Consider the following 24785-nt stretch of genomic DNA (forward strand, 5'->3'; position numbering starts at 1 on the left):
TCAGTTGAGCTAAGTGGGCTTCGTTAAAACCTGAAATCTTGAACAAAGGGTATGCCTTTGAGATCTGCTCTAGGTCTATAAAAATATTCCTGAGCCATTTTTATATACCCATAAAGTTTCCTTTTGTTAGTCATACACATAAAAAACTGGTAAAAATCAATACAAAAGACACTACCAGGGTACAGATATGATGGGATGCTGACAAGAGGACCAAGAGAAATTGGTCAAAAAAATAAAAGACGAGCAGTTTTTCCAAAAGCTCTCACTGAGGGGTGCCTAGGTGGCTCAGTCGGTTGAGTGTCCAACTTCAGTTCAGGTCATGATCTCATGGTCTGTGAGTTCGAGCCCTGCATCGGGCTCTGTGCTAACAGCTCAGAGCCTGGAGCCTGCTTTGGATTTTGTGTTTTCCTCTCTCTCTGCCCCTCCCCTGCTTGCACTCTGTTGCTCAAAAATGAATAAACAAAGAATTTAAAAAACTCTCATTGGAAAATGGACTTGATAATTGGAAGTATCATCTTTGTAATTTATTTTGGTTCTTTTATCAGAGTGTAGGGTAGCTAGATTAGAGATATTCCTGATATTTTCTTATTTCTAAATATTTTAAGTTATATTTAATAAGCTGATTCCTGTGATCATTTTTCATCAAAGCAGTTTTTAACTGTTATAATTTCAACATAAATAGAAGTTGATGCTAGCAGATACTATTTTAAATCAGCATTTTAAAATCCTTGAACCTATGAATTTAATTTGTTCTAACTTCTACAATGAAAGGAGTTTTACTAGGAGACACTGTAGTAAACTAAAAGGTAGTATTTTTGTAATTAGTGACAAATAATTACTGTCCAGAGCAGTGAAGCAACATATCCATGAATGGAGTAATTACAGTTTCTAGCTTTGAAGAAGACAGAAAAGATAGGGAAATATGGAAGACTTCTTTGAATAAAAAAAGATATTTTATATTAAATGTCTAATATAATTTATCAAATATTCAGTATGAATACAAGAAAACTAAAATGTAGGTACTCAAAGCAGAATACTCAAAAACTTATTTCATACATACCCTCTCAGAATTTGGAATTCGATTATCAATGGAATTACTGGCATCTTGGAGAACTTTAGTGGAGGAATTAGTTTTGCATTTTTTCCCCTTCAATCTGTTGACAAAGAGCAGCTTTGCAGAAGGTTTGGCAATAAGAGGTTTTTGTTTAGCAAGAATTTCACTGTTCCAGTTCTGTACCTACAAAATTATAAACAGATATGGAAAACAGGGCATGAAAAAACCAAAGCTATTTCTGGTTTTCTATCATATTAACCTGCCATTGCCACTCCTCTAGTGTGGGGTGCAGCTAGATCTCTTAATAAATTCCTTTTTGCCAGTATATCTATTTTCAACAGCTTGTACCAAATGCATACTGTGAATTTTTCATCACCAAAACATTAAAATGGTGACTTTTAGGAACTTAAGAGTAAGAAAACAGGGGCACCTGGGTGGCTCAGTCAGTTAAGCATCTGACTCTTGATTCTCACTCAGGTCATGATCTCAGAGTTTGTGGGATCAAGCCCCCATTGGGCTCTAAGCTGATAGTACGGAGCCTGCTTGGGATTCTCTCTCTCTGCCCTTTCCCTGCTTGTGCCCTCTCTCTCCCTCTCAAAATAATTTTTTAAGAAAGTAAGGAGTGCCTGGGTGGCTCACTCGGTTGAGCATCTGACTTCAGCTCAGGTCATGATCTCACAGTTCATGGGTTGGAGCCCCACATCGGGCTCTGTGCTGATAGCTCAGAGCCTAGAGCCTGGAGCCTGTTTTGGATTCTGTGTCTCCCTCTCCCTCTGCTCCTTCCCACTCACACTCTGTCTCTCTCTCCTTCAAAACTAAATAAGCAAAAAAAAAAAAAATTAAAAAAAAAAAGAAAACAAAGTTTGCCAAAATCCCATAAAAATATGAAAGGTCAAAGAGCAAATTTTATTCTGGATGTGAGTTAATTAACCTGTTACAACTGGAAATTCTGGATATATGTGGAATTTTTAACGGTATAAATTAACATCTAAGCCATACAGCAGTAATTTTTTTTTGTCATTTTTTGTTTTCACTAACTACTAAATTCTCAACAGGGAAAACATCAGTCATTTATATAGGCCTAGACCTGGTTTAAATATACTTAACCTCTAAACAACAGACTCAATATAACAAATATTTACTGGGGGTTGTGAGAGGGGGGATGGGCTAAATGGGTAAGGGGCATTAAGGAATCCACTCCTGAAATCATTGTTGCACTATATGCTAACTTGGATGTAAATTAAAAATAAAGTTACTAAAAAAAACCCCAAACCCTAAAATAGTAAGAATGACTAAAAACCATAAAAAACAAAAAACAAATATTTACTGAGTGGAAAGGAAAAACACAGTATGTATAGTAGCTACATGACATCTGCAGCTTTAACATTCGGTCTTAAGTGTTTGTAGTCCAAAGGTCTATAAAGTTACATCACATGAGACACAAATTAGGATAAGTCTTGCCCTGAGGCTATTGTACCTGAGTGAGAGATAGCTAGTGAGTGAACAAGCCAGCTATCTGGGTAAATTCTGGGTAACAAATGAAGTTTGTTTTATTTTTTTCCCTCTGTTCCTTTTCTCATACAGGTGATAAGGAGAAACTATTTGTTGGGGTGGACTACAGGGTCTATTGACTGGAGAAAAGTAAACAAGCCCAATTATTAGAACATAAAACTCAGGGTGCCTGGGTGGCTCAGTCGGTTAAGCACCTGACTCTCAATTTGGGCTCAGGGCATGATCTCATGGTTTGTGATTTGAGCCCCATATTAGGCTATGTGCTGACAGCCTGGAGCCTGCCTGGGATTCCCTCTCCCTCCCCCTCCCTCACTCATGCTCGCTCTCTCTCTTAGAAATAAATAATAAACTTAAAAAAAAAAAAAACATAAAACTCTACCTAAATCCCAAGTGGAAATGTGAAAAAAAAATTTTTTTTAATCTTTATTTTTTAGAGAGAGACAGCGTGTGAGCAGGGGAGGAGCAGAGAGAGAGGGAGACACAGAATGCTAAGCAGGCTTCAGGCCCTGAGCTGTCAGCAAAGAGCCTGATGCGGGGCTCAAACTTGTGAACCTCAAGATCACGACCTGAGCCGAAGTTGGACGCTCAACCGACTAAGCCACCCAGGTGCCCCAGAAATGTGAAAAATTTTTAATGTTTCCTATATACTTATTTGGACTTCTCAACAAAAACACTGAAGAATACAGACTGGAACAATGTCTTCAAAATTATGTAGGAAAATTATTTCCAATTAGTAATTCCATAGTAAGAATTATCAGTCAAATGTGAGAGTAGCAAAAAGGCATTTTCAGACATCCAGGGTCTCAAGAGTTCCCTTCAACTGTGTTCTTTCTTAAGAAATATCTTTAACACAGAATCTCCTTTTTTCTTTACATATGCTTCTTAGCTTGGTTGAGAATAATGAAATAATGAATGGCAACTTTATTATGAGGGAAAGAAAACATAGAACTAATTCCAAACATATTTTAGAGACAAAACTTTGCCATTATTTGGCTCTTGGAAAATTAAAGGGTTGAATCTAGTCAGCTTCTTAATGAAATCTATTGTTAGTACCACTTCAGAGCTAGGCACAAGGCAGCAAATTAATTTTGCTAATTAGTATGTTCCTACAAGAAATAGGAAAAGAGACCTAAATTGACTTAAAAGGTGTTTGTTTTTTTTTCTCTTAATAATTTGCAGGGGTTGGGGCGCCTGGGTGGCGCAGTTGGTTAAGCGTCCGACTTCAGCTCAGTTCACGATCTTGCGGTCCGTGAGTTCGAGCCCCGCGTCAGGCTCTGGGCTGATGGCTCAGAGCCTGGAGCCTGCTTCCAATTCTGTGTCTCCTTCTCTCTCTGCCCCTCCCCCCTTCATGCTCTGTCTCTGTCTCAAAAATAAATAAACGTTAAAAAAAAAAAATAATAATTTGCAGGGGTGCCTGGGTGGCTCAGTCGGTTAAGTGGCCAACTTTGGCTCAGGTCATAATCTCAAGTTCATGATTTCAAACCCCAAGCCAGAATCTGTGCTGATAGCTCAGAGATTCTGTATCCCCCTCTTTCTCTGCACTTCCCCTGCTTGTGCTCTGTCTCCCTCTCTCTCTCAAAAATAAACATTAAATAAATAAATTGCAGATTAGCCTAATTAATTAATTAATTGCAGATTAGTCAGATTTGCAAACTGACAAGATGTAGACAGATATCTGGGGAAATCACAAAGTCCTTCAGGAGTTAACTAGGATTTCTGAAAAACTTTATATATATCTGGCTGATTTGAACTTATGAAAACTTTTCCCACAAAAAATGTCAATATTAAAAAATCATATGCCTATTATAATAGGGCAGAAAAATGTTTAATAACATGGAAATAATAACTACACATTATAAAATATCTATAAAATATTAATATTCACATGAAAATGCAAGATGAATAAATACCAAAATATTACTTGTAGTTACCACAGAGGGTGGGATTACTGATAATTTTAATTTCCTTGTTGAAATTTTCTGAAGTTATTGTAATGAACCTATTTTATAAAAAGTATTTTAAAAAATATACCATAAAAGAACAACAGCCTGCTTTAACAATGTAAAAATTAAAGGTGGAAGAAAGGACCTAGATTTCTTTTCTTCACTAATCTTCTCCCTGGGTGGGGGGGATGGGTGAAATAGGTGATGGAGATTAAAGAGTACACTTAGCATGATGAGCACTGAGTAATGCACAGAAGTGTTGAATCACTATACTGCACATCTGGAACTCCCATACACTGTATGTTAACTACACTGGAATTAAAAAACTTAATAGAAAATTATAAAAGAAAAAAATAACTTTTCTAATTATAAAGTCCCTTCTCTGTTACTGAAAACAAAAGCCTAAGGAAGATGCATCTTGAATAAACAGTTGTTAGTGAAGAAAATGCTTTTAAGAAATGCAGCCAGAAAAACTAGCTTGATCATACATATCACTTATCTTACTAATAATGTTGTTGTTACTTAGTTGGGGGAAAAAAAAGCTTCCTAACCCTTTAATTTTCCCATTTAAAAAAAGTAATTAAAAAAAGTAATACACGTACATGTTAAAATGTTCAAACAGTTCAAATTAAAACTGTGTACAAAGTATCTCTTCTGAGACATCCACTCCTTTTCCCAGAAGCAATTGTTATTTTTATTAGCAGGTTTCTTAGAGATTCTTCCTGAAATGTTTTAAGCATCTACAAAGGATATAGATGCATAATGCTTCTCTTAAACAGATGGCAGCATATTAGGCACATTCTTTTTAGACTGTACTTTTTAAAAATTCTTTTTAAAGGAAAATTTTAAAGTGATACCCATACAACACAAGGTTTATTTAAACTATTCATGTAAGTTAAAAGTTACTTAAATATTTGATTATAACAGTTCAAGAAATTTAAAAACCTAAAGGCTGCCAACCTTTTCTGGTGTTAACTTCATAAGTTCCATGTTTTCCATACTGTGTCGGCGTCCAAACTTCGGGCGTGCACCTTTGTAAAAAAAAAAAAAAAAAAAAAATTCAAATACATGGGGAAGTCCTTAAGACTACAAATTCAGCATGACTAGGTCATTCAATTTTAAAGTCTGTTACACAAGCCCATATGGAAGGAGGAAACATACAAACATGTATTTTTTTAAGAATAATAATTTTCCATACCAACTACATAAAAATAGAATATACACTCCCTCTAAAATGCTTTGATGTAGGGAAGTTACATTTTGGTTGGAAACTAACTTTGGTTACTGACATTACCCCTTAATTTAGAAAAGGCATTTTATAATAACTGGTTTTATACTATCCACAGAAACTCTTAAAAGAAAATGAGAAAGACAAATCCCGTATGATCTTATAGTGGAATCTAAAAAGAAAAAAAACAACCCGAACTAGGAAAAAAAGAGATCAAACTTGTGATTTACCAGAGGCAGAGGATTACGGAGGGGGAAAGGAAGAAGGTGGTCAAAAGGTACAAACCTCGGGTTATAAGGTAAATAAGTACTAGGGATAGAACGTACATCATGATGACTACAGTCAACATTGCTGTATGACACTTAGGAAAGTTGCTAGGAGGGTTTATCCTAAGAATGTTCATCATAAGAAGAATATTTTTTTCCCTTTTGCTATCTGTATGAGAAGATGGATGTTAACTGAAGCTACTGTGGTGATCATTTCACTAGGTATAAATCAGGTCATCATACTGTACACCTTTAATTTACAATCATGTATGTCAAATATTTCTCAAACTGGAAAAAACACAAATTTAAAAAAACCACTAAAATGATTATAGTAGGGGAAAAAACAAACTGTAGGGTAGTTTAAGTAAGTAAAAACCAGTCGGTTAAATGTCCGACTTTGGCTCATCATCTCATAGTTCATGGGTTCGAGCCCTGCAGAGGGCTCTGTTTTCAGCATGGAGCCCGCTCCAGATCCTCTATCCCCCACCTCTCTATGGCCCTCTCCAGCTCATGTTCTATCTCTCAAAAATAAACATTAAAAAAAATAATAAGGGGCTCCTGGGTGGCTCAGTCGGTTGGGCATCCAACTTCAGGTCAGGTCATGATCTCATCTCACGGTTCGTGAGTTCAAGCCTCGTGTCAGGCTCTGTGCTGACAGCTCAGAGCCTGGAGCCTTCTTTGGACTCTGTGTCTCCCTCTCTCTCTCTCTCTACCCCTCCCCCACTCACATTCTCTCAAAAATAAACAAACAATAAAAAAATTTTTTTAATTAAGTAAAAATCCAAGGAAAAGGCTTTAGGCCTTCAATTTCAAGGTAAAAATCACAGTAACACCTCTAGTTCTATATTGTTACTCATATTCATTTTAAGATCACATTAGATGAGAGATTTAATGCTGACCAGGAAACATGTTTTTTAATTTTTTTTTTTCAACGTTTATTTATTTTTGGGACAGAGAGAGACAGAGCATGAACGGGGGAGGGGCAGAGAGAGAGGGAGACACAGAATCGGAAACAGGCTCCAGACTCCGAGCCATCAGCCCAGAGCCTGACGCGGGGCTCGAACTCACGGACTGCGAGATCGTGACCTGGCTGAAGTCGGACGCTTAACCGACTGCGCCACCCAGGTGCCCCCCCGGAAACATGTTAAATAAACATAAACATGGTCCTCAAAAGTTTTTTCAATAAAGTTAGCATTGAATATAGAGAAATATATTTTCATATCCATTTTCACATTTTCACATCCATTCAATATTTTAAAGATTAAGCAATATTTTAAAGGCATAAGGAATATATGATACCTAATACGCAGCTTAACAAATAAACCACTATCAACATATTAACTCCTCTGTGACTCTCTGAAAATGTGCCTCCTCCTCCCTATAATTTTTTATATTTTCATATATTTCATATGTTTCATCTATATATTTACATATATATAGATCTCCAAGCAATTTAGTTTATTTTATAATAAATGCTCTCATACTGTATATATCATCTAACTTGCTTCCTTTGAGAAACTTTATGTTTGTGAGATTCAGCCAAGTTCATATGTGTAGTTTAATTTTGACTGCCATTTTAGGACTAGGAAATTCTTTATCCATTCTACTGGGGACAGAGATTTAGAGTGCTTCTTATTTTTTGTTATCATAAGCAGTACTATTACAGAAATTCTTGAAAATGTCTCTTTCTCTTAGTGACACGAGCAAGTGTTTCTTCCAGTTTGGATATCAGTGGTATGTAACTGGCAGTGGAAATGCCACATCATATGCTCAGTACATCCTCAACTTTACCAGAATGTTGCCACATTGTTCTTGAGAGTAAACACATCTCTATCACCGTCAACACTGAATGAGAGCTTCCATTACCCACATTTCAATACTGGTATTTTCAGACCTTTTAATTTTCATCTAAGAGATAACCTTAGAAATGAAACAAGAGCTAAACAAAAATCAAATATGTAAAAACATCTGAATCAAAAAGAATAACTAAACAATAAAATATTTTAATTTTGTCATCAAACATTTATAAATTTGAGTGACCCTATAGAAAATAATCATACCTTTACCATTCCTAAGTTCAAGATAACAACCATAAAATACCATATTCTATAGTGATACATCAACAGGACTATGGTAAAGCAAAAAGGTATTATAAAAATTTGAGCTTCCTAAGTTATATATTCTCTCTGGAGATGGTTAACATGCGATGAGTAATTTAAATGTAATTGAGGATAAAGAAATTGGGTTTGAAGACCTGTTACTTACCATGCAAATTGTTATCAATTTCAATATTTTCAGACATTATTGAATTATTTGTGCTGTAGCTCAGACCAAGAACCATTTGAAGATCTGAGAGATTCAGTCGTGCTGTTAGTTCACCACTTCTATCCCCAACCTACAACCAACAAGCATTTATATTTTAGAGTAGTATTTAAAGACAATGGTGAAGATTAGCTGAAAATGTTATGAACCTAAAACTGGAAGAAAATAGAAATGAAAACAGATCTATTAGAATTAAGAGACTGAATGAAATGGGTTTTTCCAATAATAGTTGCTTTAAAGAAAAGAAAAGCTTCTAAAATATGGCAATAGGAAAGCTGATTACATTCTACCAATACTTCCATTCTCTAAATACTAATTGCTCTTAATCTCTACAATCATATTTAATAATAACGCAGGTTATTCTGTGACACATTAAGTTGTCAACACATGAATAAAATTTCCTTAGAATATTGTTTCCATACCATAGTAATAGTATCTATTAAGCCAGCAATAGATATTACACTAGGCACTTTTACATACACTATCTCTAATTCTTATAATGATTTGCAAGGTAGATGTTATTCTTCCCATTTTACAGATGAGAAATGAGGTTCAGAAAAGATTTCCAAGCTCAAATAGCCAGAAAGCAGAACTGGAACAGGAACAGATAATGTTTATTAATTTTTGACAGAGAGAGAGAGAGACAGAAAGACAGACACAGAGCATGAGCTGGGGAGGGGGCAGAGAGTGAGGGAGACACAGAATCCAAAGCAGACTCCAGGCTCCGAGCTGTTAGCACAGAGCCCGACGTGGGGCTCGAAACTCACAGACAATGAGATAATGACCTAAGCCGAAGTCGGACGCTCACCGACTGAGCCACCCAGGTGCCCCAGGAACAGATACAATCTGGATTATAAATCCTTGATTACAACAACCATGTTAAAAAAAAAAAAAAAAAGACAACAACTACAACAACAAAAAAAAAACCCGTTTTTTCTTTCCATACCATGCTACTTTTCCATGTAGAGACAGGAGGCATATTTTAGTAATCTTTCCATTCCCCTATGCCTGGTCTTACCTTCCTATCTTCCTACATCAAAGCCAATGCAAACAGACCTCTGATCTGTATCTCACTCAAAATGCTTTGTGCAGTTTTTATGCCAAGGGAATAACATAGATTTATTACTAGGTTATACAGGAGAAATCCAGAGAAATAATAGGCCTTCCCCCCGGCTAATTTGTGAATCACACAGCACAGACAGCCGTTTTTTAGTTACATACCTCTCTTGAAATTTCCAAGTGCTTTTCAGCAAAATGCATTGCTTGATCATGATTCCCTAGAGCTGTGTATGCATTTCCTAAGCTCCAACATGCTCTTCCTTCACCAATTCTACAAAACAATTCAAAGCTAAGATATAGTTATATGAAAGGAGAGCTGTGTGTAGAATAAAAGCAATTTAGCAGTAATTAATGGTATAAACAATGTTTTGGATTTGTTTTTTTTTTTAAATATATGAAATTTATTGTCAAATTGGTTTCCATACAACACCCAGTGCTCATCCCAAAAGATGCCCTCTTTAATACCCATCACCCACCCCCCATCAGCCTTCAGTTTGTTCTCAGTTTTTAAGACTCTCTTATGCTTTGGCTCTCTCCCACTCTTGGATTTGGTCTTTCATATAAAGAACATACTATCACATCACTGGAGACATATTAGAATACCCAGATAACACCAAACTCAGAGTCAAGCAAAAAATGGGAAACATCCTTTTCAAACATACAATTTATTATAAAATAATAAAATCTAATAGGTCTTCTAGTTAAACTGCCGATTTTCTTTCCATGACAGCCCTACCAGGTAATCATTCAGTCCAGGTTTGAACACCACTGGGGAGAGAGAATGTACTACCTCTTGAAGTAACATATTTCATTTTGAACAATTACAGAAAAGCAGTTCTTCATACTGAAGTAAAAATCTCTTTCTAAAGCAAACATCACAGACTAAATGCCTGCACAGATTCTGTTTTATCATACAGTTTTTTATTTAAAAAAAATAGCCACCAATATTTAAAAATCAGAAGATTTCAAATAAAACTCAGGACTTCCAGCTTCTCTTGAAAACAGAGGAGTACCTGGACATTACAGACCCTTGGTCCTGCCTGGCATCAGTTAGCTGGAGCTGAGTAACAGCTGTCCCCTTACGCTGGGCCTAATCTCTAAGATCACCACAATTCCCACACTGTTCTAGTCAGGAGGACCTTTGCAGGCAACTGAGTTTGTGACCTACTTATTGATCTTGGTTCAAGGCTATATGGACCATCGCAAACTCCTATGACATGCTAGCCCTTCAAGCAGTAACGTACAGAGAAGGTAACTAAAACAGAAGAAATTCCTTAAAAAAGAATTAAAAAGAAAACAAAGGAAACAAACTTAAAAACAAAGGAAAAATTCTAAGGATTCAATAATGCATCTATATTTTACTATAATTATAGTAGGGAGCTATATAACTTACCTATCATTTAGCTCTTGAGCAATTGCTAAGTGCTTCAGATGATAATCGATAGCCTTTTCATAGTCTTGAAGCAAAGTGTATGTATTTCCGAGACTATAGCAAGACTGTGCTTCTACAGCTCTGTCTTTAAGCTGTCGAGCCAATAGCAGTGTCTTTCTAAAAAAAGATATTAATGCTTACATAATGATCATTTTTATTTTTGGCTATAATAATCATAAAATAAAACACTCATTTTTCTTCCTGCCTCTAAAGTAAATTTATTTTAGAGTTTAATATCTCATACTTTCTCCATTACTTTCAGACAAAATGAAGTTGTTTTGGAAACACAAAAACCAAATCTAGACTCTCAGAATAAATTTGAGAGCCCTATTAAATATTCTTCAGAGAAAAGGAATACTGACACAAGACCAAGTGTCTCTAAAAAAACTATCCAAGTTGTAGTGGCAATAGCTTAAAAGTAAGAAAATTTTGTCCACATAACCTCTCTTTTCAATTATACTGTTGTCTTTGCATTTTGTCAAAATTCAAAACATAGTACTCAAAATTCTAATGTGTAGAATGTGTACAATCAGTAGTCACTGATTCATGAAAAATATTAAATACCACATTTAAACATTAACCAGATTCTACCTAACACACATTGAACCAATGAGAACCTAGTGTCCCAGTTAAGAGTGTGGACCCTAAAGTTAGAATGGGTTCAAATCCCAACTTAGGCAATTATTAGCTCTGTCACAGGGCAAGTCACTCAAACTCTGTTTCCTCGTCTGTAAAATGGGGAAAATACCTCACAGGGTTTTGTGAGGATGAAACAAATTAGTATATATGAAGTGCTTAGAATGGCATCTTGCTCACAGGAGATGGTAACAAATGTAAATACTGTTTTGATTATTATTATCAGCACTTAAGCCTACAGATGCTTTAGATCCAGTAACTTAAATGACTCCTACAGTTTCTGCCAAATAGTACAAATATTTCATGTGATTTATAATTACACAAAAAATAGGTATATGATAGATAATATAGTTTTAAGCAAACAAGCCTGAAATTTTATATTTAATGGTGATACCTTCAAAGCTGTCACCTTGGGAGACCACACACTTATTCTAACACTGCCTCCTCTCAAACATTTTTGCAAGACTTCTGGAATTGCTTTGAGGTCCTGGAGTATTTTTCTGGCACACCATTATTCTTTGACGATATAATTTGTAAATATTCAGAAGTCCTTCTGGAACAAATTCAATTGCTAAAGTAGGTTTACCAAACTGCTACTACTACTGCTTTCTATCCTGAAGGATAGCGATTTAAAACATTAAGATAGCCTTCTTGTGCAGTCCTGAGAGTTCTGAGTTTTAGCCTGCTTATGGAGAGGGCAGCGGGAAGAAGTTTCATTACTTCATACTCCTGTTCTTTACTCAAACAGCCACCATCCACTTTATTGCAGAACTTTTAAGTATTTAATACAAGTAGATCACCTATTAATTAAGACATTTCCATGTCTTTTGGCTTTAAAATATAAGAAACTTTTATATTTAAAATCAAAATATAGGGGTGCCTGGCTGGCTCAGTCAGAACAGCATCCAACTCTCAGGGTCAGGAGTTTGAGCCCCACGTTGGGTGTAGAGCTTACTTAAATAAATAAACTTAAAAAAATAAATCAAAATAAAATCAAAATCAAAATCAAACTACGTATTCCTTATATAGTAATGTATTTTATTTAGGAGGATATCTTATATCTAACTAATCAACGAACAAATATTAACCATTAGTCAATGTTTAAAGTAGGGTGGGATGACATTCTAGTTTTTAAGATGGACCTAAAGCAATTTTACCTTTTGTTTTTAGATGACAAACTATCCCAAACCCTCTCACACTGGATTCTTTAACAATAAAATACAACTCAATCATTGTATCTTTGGTTCAAACTGGCTTCTGCCTAAGGTCTATATGGGCCTTCAATCCCCACTAATTAGAGAAAACTCCAAACTAGAAAGCACAGACCAGACAATCTCAAACAGTCTACACTTTCCTATTATCTATGTGTCAAGTCTATTGAAAGACCAGAAAGACCCTTCCCAGAAGAAGCTAGGTTTGCCAACTCCTCAGGCAAGTGAATGGGGGCCTCAGTTTATGGCGAGGATCAAAGATGGGCAGGAGAGGGTGGGTGAAATGTTCAACATGTGGGTACAATGGTGGGGAAAAGAATTAAGTGATCACTGATGAAAACTAGGGCATATTTTTGTTACCAGACTTTCTTGTGGCTTTTTGCAAACACATAACTGGGTGAAAAAAAGCATATAAATATACATACCCCACACACTAAACAGGTTTCAAAGACTTTAAAAGTTTAGAATTTCATTTAAAAACAGTTTTAAAGATAAAAACTAACAAAAATATAAAGGAGTCATACTGCTATGATTAAATCGAAGGTACAATATTTATTTAGGACTATGTGCCACGTCCTATGCAAAGTAGATGCTTAATATATTCTTTCATTCAATCCTCACAACAATCCCAAAAGCATCGTCCGTTGCTTTTGGGCATCATCCGTTACAGATGGAAGAAATTGAGGCTTAGAAGCATAAGTTCCTGCTGCTAGTATGTGCAAAAAGCAAGTTTTAAACCCAAAGTCTATGATTTTATAGGACTGCATAACTATTCATTTTACATTTATCTATAGAAATATTAGACTAACTTGTAGTATTCAGAGGCAGTTTCAAATTCACCAAGAAATATATATGCATTTCCAAGGTTGCTATATGCTCTTCTTTCAGCTGCTTTATCTCCAAATTCTTTTGCAATAAGGAGACGCTGAAACAGAAAATTCTAGTTAGATATAGCTATAACAAAACTAAAGAATAATCACTATTCAGAACACTGATGGGGAAAATGATCTGGCCTCAAAGCCTTGCACTGTACCTGTTCATGGGCTATAACCGCATCCCTGAAGTTGCCAAGGAGGTAATGTGTGTTTCCAAGATTTCCAAAGGCACGTCCTTGGGCTGCTCGGTCACCCAAAGCAGTCACTAGTGATAGGTTTTCCCTAAATGATAACAAAAGTTGTGAAAAAATACGTTTGAGAAAAAAATGTATTGATTTAATTTACAAATCAAATTCTTATCAAAAAAATTTCTAAGCTTACAGTCATAGTGTAAATTTTAGAGGTATATGTATGATGGAGGATGATTATGGGAAATAAATGGGAACACTTTACTGAACCATTCAGGCAGGTTTCTGTCCAGAGTCAAGGACAGAGTCAATCTTGGAACTGTTACAGCTAAGAAGTTCTATGAAATTCTACTGATAAAACTAAATTTACTCCAAATAGTTTAGACTAACGATTGATATTTCTTGTTTTTGCCACTAAGTGGCACCGGTTAACAATTTAAAGGAAAGCTTTCCTGGGGAGGGGATTACTCTATTCCAACACTGTAACATTTTAGCAGCGATTTGATGGTGTATTTTTACTTGCTAGTCCAGAATTCTAAAACCTTTCCCAAACTTAAAAACGTATTACTGGATAAAGAATGTAGAGCAGGTCCAAGCCTTAGGTGGGCCACAGGACTGCATCAGTGCTACTTACTCATAATAATCCACAGCTGCCTGCAGAGCATTTCTCACGTCTTCTGGAAACTCTCCCATGTCTTGAGGACCAGGGCAGGCAAAGCTTTTCCCTTTGGCATGATACACATTTCCAAGATTGTAAAGTGCTCTTGCTTCTCCCACCTAGATGAAGATATCAACAGAGTTTACATTTTGAAATCAGAAGCCAGGTATTATAATGCTTATCACATATATTTATTTATAATTATCCTTGATAGTCAAGAGAAAGAAATGTATATGATGGCCATCCATACAACCAAATAAATGATTACTTATGAAAGAATGTCTACTATTTTTTCTCCACTATTTTAAATTTTTTACTCCTATTTTTCTATGAATATTTTCTTCATTGGTATTAACTTTTAGATAAACTACAGAATAATTAAGTAAAATTAAAACACAAAGCAATTTCAAATAAAACATTTGGCCCACTATGTAATATTCCTTATTACCTTGTCATTAAGCTCTCTGGAAATATCTAGGTGTCGCTGACAACAAACTACAGCTTCATCAAAATTCCCAAGAACTTTTAAGGTGTTTCCCAGATTACCGCTAGCTTTGGCTTCCCCCAGCTGATCTCCAATAGTCCTGGAGGGGGGGGAAAGCAAATGGTGTTAAAAATAAAGCAAGCAGCCAGAGTATAGTTTTCCCTAGAGGACAACTGACATGCTTTAGGTAAGAAGGACCTGTTATTAGCCCTGAAACCTACTTTAAATAAAAATGTAAAACTTATGTTTCTGTATTTAAATGTAATTAATTTTCATTCATTTAATTAAACTCTAGTGTCATTTCACTACTATTAAATCATTTAATTACACTGTGATCAGCCTAAAGTTTTAAAATGCAGTGCTACTGAATCAGAACTCACTAAAATGTATTAAGTTCATTTTTTTTAATTGAATAAACATTTTTTAAGAAACATTCAAGGAGAAAGAGTATTAAAAAGCTTAAATTAATTACCTTGCTAGAGTTAAATCATGATGGTGGTATTCTAATGCTTTGGCATAATCATGCAAATAGAAATAAGCATTGCCCAGCTGGCTGTAAATAGCACTAAGTGTTTTTAGGTCTTCAGTTCCAACTTGAACTGCAGCTTCAAAGAAGGACACACCAGCACGGCAGTCTCCTGACTTACACAGACGTTCCCCTTCCAAGGCCAGTTCTAGGCAAGAAGCTTCCATTCTATAAAATTACATAGGACAGACATTTACAACATTATATTATAACTGCACCACAGTTATTTTTAACTTCAGGTAATACAATTTTAATGTTGGCTGTGTCTACTCTTGCTTAGAAGAGCTGCCTCTATAATTAAAGTACATATACATTATTGATAAAACAGTAAACTATTATTTATAGCATGAGCTAATTTGCCTAGTCAAATGTCTCTGAGCCCCAGATGTCTTTTATATAGGATAGCTAAATACCTCTATATGGAGCCCATTTTAATTGGCCCACCCAGAGCAACCCACTTCACCAATGAGAGAACCTAAAGTAGTGTTTCCTAAAGTATTCTGAGTTGTGGCAGACTTATGGACTTCCTCAGAGTGTGGGAGAAAACAGGTACCTGGGGAAGGTGATGTCCTATAATTAATACTCTTCTCTATCTAGGTATCTAAGTGATCTACTCAGCCATACATCAAGCCCTCCTACCATCCCTATCTCTTTCTCTGTCTCAAACACTCACACACACTCCTTTCTGTCCTTACCACCACATGGTATCTCTACCTCAGAAAAAAAAGGAGCAAAGTATTTTGATCTATAAGGCATACTTCTATAAGAGAACTAAGTGACAAGAAACTTTGTTAGAAAGCAGTAATTTAAATATTTTCAGAAATTCTAATTCTCAAAGTCTGTCACTGGATTTTTAAAAGCTAGAAGAATTAAGTTATTTTAAATCTACATTGGAGAAAAAGCAATGATACTTTAGGTTCTAATCCTAGATTTTAGAAGGTGACTTTTACCAAAGTTGCCACTGTGTTTCTTTAACATTTTTATGATTTCTGCCATGTTTATATTTTACATAATCATCCACTTAAGTGTGTTTCTACAATTTGGCAAATTTCTTTGAAATTGGCACATGTAATTTTTAAAAATCTGGCTTCAAAGCAGTATCCATGGAACTGTGAGGAGTTTGGTGTGATACTTATTTTCTAATGCACATTAAAACAAATATGTAAGTATTAAAATAAAAAAGTAAAATTACCTTATGTAACACCAGTGGTAGGGACACATATCACCCTTTGGGAAACTCTGATTAAGCTCATCAAGCATTCTAAATTTTGTTGAGCAGCATGAAATTACTCCTTACTGGAATTAGCTTTGAACAACTCTAACAGAGCAGTGATTCCTGATCCTGGCTGCACCACAGCAGAGCTCATATGGAGTGCTTTTTAAAGCTCTCAATGCTGGGTCCCACTCTCTAGGTATGAGGTCTGGCTCATAGTACTTTTTAAACACCCCCAAGTAATTCCAACATATAAGCCAGAGTTGAGAATCACTGCTTTAACAAGAAATAGAAATTAAACCACAACTCGCCCTAAAGTCATTCAAATAGGATTATACTTTTGTATTTCTAGTAGCAGGCCAATCAATTAACATGTTTCTTCAGATGCTGTCTTTTAGCCTATAAAACTTCAAGGTTCCTTAAAGCCATAAATTAAAATGGGATTGCAAAAGTGGAAAATAAATCTGATAAAGAGAAAAGTCTGGACTAAGATTAACAGATCCAATTGCAAAGGTTCAAAGCAGACTTTTGGTTATGTAGCAGATTTATGTAGTTATCTATGATAGGTAAATTTCAAGCTTTACATCCAGGTATCCTTTTTTTATAATTCAAGTAATTAAGTAAAAGGATACAGTGTGATCACAATTACACTAGTGATTTCACCCCCACTTAATGGATTTAGGCAAAATAATGCAAGTGAACCTCTACTTAACATTTTGCTTCAACATTAGACCAATTATATACAAAGAAGAAAGATCTAAAGCACACAGAAAAATTAATCAGTTAAACCAGAAAACTTAGAATTTTTGCTATATTTACTTACTTATAAATTTTTTTAAATGTTCATTTATTTTTGAGGGAGAGAGAGACAGCACAAGCAGGAGAGGGGCAGAGAGAGAGAGGGAGACACAGAATTCGAAGCAGGCTCCTGGCTCTGAGCTGTCAGCACAGAGCCTGACACGGTGCTCAAACTCCGAAACTGCGAGATCATGACCTGAGCCAAAGTTGGACACTTAACTGACTGAGCCACCTAGGCACCCCTGCTATATTTATATTTCATGTCATTTCAAATTAATAAAACCAATTTTCATCTTTCACAAGTAAAAACTGCCCTTTAAAACTGTATTTTTGAGGGGCACCTGGGTGGCTCAGTGGGTTGAGTATCCAACTTCAGCTCAGGTCATGATCTCGCTGTCTGTGAGTTCAAGCCCCGCATCAGGCTCTGTGCTGACAGCTCAGAGCCTGGACCCTGTTTCAGATTCTGTGTCTCCCTCTCTCTCTCTCTGCCCCTCCCCCACTCATGCTCCGTCTCTGTCTCTGTCAAAATTAAATATTTAAAAAAACTGTATTTTTGAAAATTAGGGACTTCATAAAGAAAAAGATTATTTTTGAGATTTTATGAGGTTATTGCTGTATTTTGTGTATGAAGAGAAATGAGGCAGTACAAAGACTACTATGTAAAAAATGTGATTTTCTTAAAGGATTCTTTTGCTAGACTGGCTACCTAAACTAGGTGTCTTTATTTGTCTCAATACTGAAACCACTGAACTTTCAAGAATTACCACAGGAAAAAAAATTGGAAAAGATATTTTTACGTATAAAATACTTTTTCTATTAAAAATATTTAACTTAAGCATGATTCTAATTATGTAAGAAAATTATATATTGAGCAATTTCACTGGTAGGAATTGATCTTAAAGTTTTATGTACACAAATTCAAGAATATATATGTGAAAGGACATTCACAGCAGCAAAAACACACACACACACACACACACACACACACACACACATAACTTAAATGTCCATCAACAGAGTATTAAGGAAAATTACACGCCACTGTACAATTGAATACTAATAATGGCACATGATTTCACTGAAGGAGAAGTAGAGAAATAGTTACATACAGCGGCACCATCAGTTCAAGATGATTAGCTGGCTGGCCAGGAAATTAGGGACAAGGCAGAAGTGGCTATTCATAGATAAGACATGTAAAAATTGGAAGTTTACAACATGTTTGCCTATATCCATATAAACCAGAGAAGTGTCTTCTTCAAATAAACATCTTCACCACAAATATTTGACTTTCTGGTTTGAAACTTACACAACGTTTTACCGGAACCATCAATCCAAATTATGTATGTAACAAAATTTAGCTGCAGACTGAATTTATAGCTACAAATTTTTAAAAAGACATTTTAGATAATTTCATTAGAAACAGTGACAGCAAACTGGAACCCTGCTGGCTGCTCAGCTGTCTCTGAAGTCCATGAAGTAAGAATGTCCTATAAGAGAAACTACCTTGGAAAAGTTATTTCAGTAACTTTCCCAAAATCATTCCCAAATAAAGTCCCCATCTCTCTAGTAATGATTAATTCTGAGATATATTGTAGCTCTGGTATGTTTTATTAGAAAAGAAGTCAACATTTTGGCAAAATCTCCAACACCTAAAATCAAATATATCTAATTGCATAATAGTCAAGGCAGGTTGGCTTATAAATTTTTTAGAAGATCATTAAATAGTAAGAGAGAAAGTAATTTCATATCCTCTCTGTCTCTATGAGAGAATAGAATTACTTCATTTGTTTACCAGCTGGGTTGGAAACAAAGAACACACTCAGAGTAGAAGACAAACTGGGAAAATACCTCCATTAAAATACATCCCACATACAAAGTTTCTTTTATTCTTCCTAATGGCCTAACTAGTTGTAGAATCAAAGAAAGTACATTCCTAATAACTACAAATAAGCACAGTACTACTATACTTAACTGAAATGTTTTCATTTTGCAAAAATGTTGTAATTATAGTTATAATTCCTCATTTTTTGCACAAACCCATGTCATTTCAATTTAATTTTTATATTTTTAATTATTATTACTATTCACTTTTCTTCCACGCTAGATTTTTCCTTTACCTTCTTAATTTTAGTTTCTTGTGTTCATAGTATATCAATGAAAGCAAGAGAGGATTAAAACCTCAATGCTACATCATTTAAAAAGATTTCATACAGATTATGTTCAAATTTGACCCTCCCCTCAAAAGGTTTACATACTATCTAAGAATAAACAATGGGATTGAGGTCTCAGGCTTCAATACAAGAGTGTTCTGCATCTTCTCCACTGTGCTGTCTTCTATAGCTGTCAAATCTCTTAACAGACCTTAGTTCCACCTTCCATGTGTTCTAATTGGGCATGGATCTTTTCCATTACCAATCCTACCTCCCACAATTTTCATCCATTCTGTTTACCACATATATCTATTCTAGTTTACTTGCAAAAGGGAAAGTAGTATAAATTTACCTTGATTTAGATTTAAGTTTTGATTGGTAACTTAGTTTTAAAAGTGATTTTACTGTATACTATATTAAGTTAAATTCTCAAAATAACCTTCTTGAGAATTACTGTAGAGGTATTACTACAGAAGAGGAAATTGATGCTCAGACAGGTTGAGTGACCTATTAAGATCATAGGACTGCAAAGCTGAGAAATGAAATCCTGTCTTTGTCTCTAAATCCAATGCTCTTTCCACTATTCAACATTACCTCAAACTCAATATTCCTCAAATACTCTTCAGGAAAGAATATTAACCACTAGATTTACCTAGCAAAATTAAAGAATTCAACACCAAAACTGTATTCCTTTACAAATTGTGTGCAATAGTCTAATTTTTACAATATGAAAGTTACTGAAGTAGGAACAAAGACATTTTTCAAAGAAATACAAGAGAAACTAGTTTACTAATGAACCTGATACATCCATCTTTCAACATCAACAATTACCAATATATAATATTACCAGTGTGTTTCATCTCTATTTCCATCCTCACTCTCTAACCCTAGATTCTTTTAAAGTAAATTCCAGAAAGCATATGATTTCATTTGTAAATATTTTAGTATGTATCTCTAAAAGAGTCATTTTCAAAAAAATTAATACTATCATGCCTAAGAAAACTAATTATAATTACTTTAAAAACAATCATATATTGTTAAAACATTTTTTTTGTTTATTTTTTAGAGACAGCGTGAGTGGGTGAGGGGCAGAGGGCGATAGAGGCACAGAATTTGAAGCAGGCTCTAGGCTCTGAGCTGTCAGCACAGAGCCTGACGTGGGGCTTGAACTCATAAACTGTGAGATCATGACCTGAACCGAAGTTGGCCACTTAACCGACTGAGCCACCCAGACACCCCCATCATATATATACTGTTTTAAAGCTTAGAAACTAACTTCATTTTACTATCAGTCTCCATTTCTCTCTACCTTCATAAATAGGTCACAAAATATTTCATAAAGTATTCTAATATCTCTCAGGAGGTTCCTTAGTGTCTAAAGAATTATTCTATTTCAAAATTATAAACTCACTGTGTCACAGAATGTTCTCCAAGGATGGATGAAGACTTCCAAAATGAAAGAACAAGAAGGATAAAACAATATATGCTACCTGTTTACCAGAGCAGAGTAATAACTTATACCAGGCCATGAGTCCTAACATAAAGGATAAAAAGTATTACCTGCAATTATACAATAATCCAATATACAGAATATATATCAATATACAGAACGCTGATCCTAAAGCACTGAAGAAGCTAAAGCTTTGTTTGGCATATTGGGATTTGGTTTTTTGTTTGTTTCTGTTTTTGTTTAAGCCTAATCTCATGACCTTGAGATTAAGACCTGAGCTGAGATCAAGTTGGATGTTTAACTGGCTGAGCCACCCAAGTCCCCCATGGCATATTCTTACTAAAAATAGTTACAGTGTTTAAAGTTTCGTTTGGTGAAGTCCTATACCAATACACAACTATGTCTGACCTATGCTATATCATAGAAAAAGGACAAATCTAACTTTCCCATAGGTAGATGTATAATCCACTCCTCCTTACCTGCTGCTCTTACACAGTATTAAGAAGTATACCACTCTTGAAAATGTTTAGCAAGACGAAATCTTACTTACTAGGTTCAACTGATAGTTATGTCCAATGAAGTTCAATATACATTCCATCACACGTGCACTATGAGTCAGATAACATGCTTAGCATCATGGCTGCCCTAAGGAAGTTAATGGTCAAAGGGAGGGGTCAAAGAGGACACAAACTTATAAACAGATCAAATGAATTTTAATATAGTTGATGCAAAGAAAGAGATATGCAAAGCATGTTATGGGAGCAAACAGAGGGCACATAGCCAAACTATGGCATTTGGAAGTGGTTTCCAAGAGTAGGTAATTCAAGTCATAGAGTGCATCATGAGCAAAGGCACAGAGACACGGAACAGCAAGACCTGTATAGGAAACCAGAGCTCAAAGTGCAAGGCTAGGACTGGAAGAAAGTAAGAACAAAGGAATACACAGAAGCTAGAAAAAGGAAGATACTGTATACTATGTTAAGCTTGGCTCTGCCCTACAGGTGATTAGGAGGCACCAGTGATTAAGCAGAATTTGCACAGTTAGCTCTGTTTTTAGAGTGAGCCCCCTAGTGGCAAATTAAAAAGATGGCTTCTAAGAGGTGAGAATGGAGAATGGAGTGAGTCTAGAGGAAGATGAAGGGGGCCTAAACCACAACAGTGATAGGGAGGATACAGATGGGGTAGATAATTCCGAGCAACATTTAGGAGATAAAACTGACATGACTTCACAATGGATACAGAGAGTGAGAAGCGGAAAAAAGCATGTAAGATAACTCCCAAACTTCTGGAACCATGCCCAAAAGGGTAGAGTTATATTAAAAGCTCATTTTAATTATGTTGAATGGTCCCCCATTTCTTTATTCAAAACTTTTTTATTTTTATAAATTTTTTTAATGTTTATTTTTGAGAGAGAGAGAGAGAGAGAGAGAGAGCGCGACCGCGCGCACGTGTGCGCAGGGGAGGGGCAGAGAGAGAGGGAGAGACACAGAACTCAAAGTGGGCTCCAGGCTCTGTGTTGTCAGCACAGAGCCCGACATGGGGCTTGAACTCACGAACTGTGAGATCATGATCTGAGCTGAAGTCGGACACTTAACCAACTGAGCCACCCAACTGCCCCTAAAACTTTTTTATTTTTAATAGAAATACCCTCATATTACAGACTATACAGACTTCCTTGGCACCATGCCCTAATACAAATCTGCTCCAAAGTACAATACATCTATTTCTTAAATGTGTGTTAAGATATCTAGGATTTGGCAACCAACACCTTCAACTTATTAGATATGCTGAATAATCCTCACTGCTACAAGTTTTATTTACTATTAGCTTATGACATTTATGTTAAAGAATCTATTAGTATTCTAATCACCTTACTAATGGTTACATGCCTTTCATTCTAATATTTATGTTTATGTTCATTATATAGTTTAGTGCAATGACCAGAACTTCTAGAATAAAAGTTAAATAATGATGGGGGCACATGGGTGGCTCAGTCAGTTAAGCATCTGCCTTCGGCTCAGGTCACGATCTCACAGTTCATGAGTTTGAGCCCCACATTGGGCTCTCTGCTGACACTGCAGAGCCTGCTTCAGATCCTCTGTCCACCCCCACATCTCTGCCCCTCCCCTGCTCATACTTTGTGCTCTCTTTCTCTCCCTCTCAAAAATAAACAGAAATTTTAAAATAAAAAAGATATCATTGCTTTGCTCCTAAATGTATCCGAAATGTCACTAATATTTTATCATTAAATATTAACCTATTAGTTTATCACATTAAGAAAGTACCCATCCATTCCGTTACTGACTTTTTAAAAAGTTCACTTATAAAAAAGATCACCAACAAAAACTGAAACATAAAAATTAGGTCATTCACATATGGTCCTATTACAAATCCAGCTTTTACCTCAAACATTTAGAAACAGATTTTATTTTTATACCTGTATTATAAGTTACAAAATATAAAGTAACTACTCATAAATTCTTCCAAAAAATGTTAATAAACGATAATATATAATTGATCTCTACCACTATTTTCCTATAGAAAGGATATAAAATCTTACCACAACAAAAAGAAAATATAGTTTATAGGAGATACTAACTACAGCTAGTATATTTTGAATATATTCAAATTTAAATTTGAAATGATCAGAGTGAAATACATGTTTAATAAGGATTAAAAGTCACCCACTAAGAAAGTAGTGGTCTTACCTGTAACGAACATGAAAAGAATGGTCTTCCCTCATGCTTATCAAATTTTCCTCCATCGAGTCATATTATAAGCTGAGTAAAATATGAAATTATTTTATTTTCAGCCAATCCAGTTCTTTACAATGTAGAATTGTTGCAGAACATTGTCCAGTTAGTATATTAATGAGTTGGTGTTAATACATCCTAAGCTCCTGCTTCTTCTTTATTAATAATGAAAGGAGGTCAATGTCAGACAGCTTAAAGGTTCAAAATGTGTCCCAAATCCTTGCATCTTTGGCCCTTTCAGCAGCACTTCAGCAACATTTCTGCAAAAGGAATACAAGATGCTTTGCTTGAAGTCCTATTTTCAAACAATAACCTAAAGTAATTCCAAGCCGTACATAATCACACAGACTGCTGTCATGTCAATCATGGGAGAAAAACAGCAGAGGGCTTAACTGTCATCACACAGCTTCTAAATAAGGATGTGAATGAATAGATGAGATTCATCTGAGGCCTGTACTTTAATTTTTTAAATCGTCCCAAAATACGATAATTTTATGTATTATTCTCTATTTATACACAAATTTAGGAGAATATGTTAGAGTATCTAAAAACAAAATTATGATACTTCAAGCTTTTAAAAATTGCTATTGTAACAAGTTAAATGAAAAATTGGTAATTATTCGAACAAGTCAAATCCAAACTTTAAATTTATGTCTTCACTATATTTGTGCTGATCACTAGATTATATTTGTATTCCTTTGTTCTCAGAGTATATTCTATTTTTACTTTTTAAGATCTTTAAAATGTTTTTATTACTATTAAGTACAAAAGAAATTTAGAAAATATGTGTATAGTAGAATAACATAACATTTATATAACACCACCCAATTTAAGAAAAACAACAATATTATCACTGCCTTTGAAGTCTCCTGGGTGCCTCAATCTAACCCATCACATCTTCCTTTCCCCTCTAGGGTGATCTCTAAACTGAATTTTGTTCATTATTCCTTTCTTGTCTTTATAACTTTTGTACAATGCTTATATAGGCCTAAAAATCCTATCATTTAGTTTTATGTGGTTTTACTTA

At 35.2% G+C, this 24785-nt stretch overlaps 1 protein-coding gene across 3 annotated transcripts in view; it reads right to left on the reverse strand.

The window, feature by feature from the left end:
* GPSM2 (G protein signaling modulator 2) overlaps positions 1–24785 on the reverse strand; it is a 48552-nt gene that overhangs the window by 12576 nt on the left and 11191 nt on the right. For 2 of the 3 annotated variants that reach the window (XR_006962724.1, XM_047083538.1), the window contains exons 2-12: positions 23714–24018; positions 15341–15562; positions 14833–14968; positions 14361–14503; positions 13697–13820; positions 13473–13588; positions 10778–10933; positions 9547–9655; positions 8269–8398; positions 5470–5540; positions 1061–1237 (exon numbers count right to left, since the gene is read on the reverse strand). Coding sequence is in view for 2 of the 3 variants with exons in the window: in XM_047083538.1 (XP_046939494.1) it covers positions 1061–1237; positions 5470–5540; positions 8269–8398; positions 9547–9655; positions 10778–10933; positions 13473–13588; positions 13697–13820; positions 14361–14503; positions 14833–14968; positions 15341–15562; positions 23714–23769 (1440 nt within the window). In the remaining variant the exon portion in view is untranslated. Of the gene's footprint in view, positions 1–1060; positions 1238–5469; positions 5541–8268; positions 8399–9546; positions 9656–10777; positions 10934–13472; positions 13589–13696; positions 13821–14360; positions 14504–14832; positions 14969–15340; positions 15563–21555; positions 21651–23713; positions 24019–24785 lie in introns of all 3 variants that reach the window. The other variant, XM_047083539.1, reaches the window with a different exon arrangement.

Source organism: Lynx rufus, unplaced genomic scaffold, assembly GCF_022079265.1.
Source record: "Lynx rufus isolate CCGP_SWC_20201006 ecotype Redwood Valley unplaced genomic scaffold, mLynRuf1.p SCAF_2, whole genome shotgun sequence".
NCBI classification, from domain to species: Eukaryota; Metazoa; Chordata; class Mammalia; order Carnivora; family Felidae; genus Lynx; species Lynx rufus.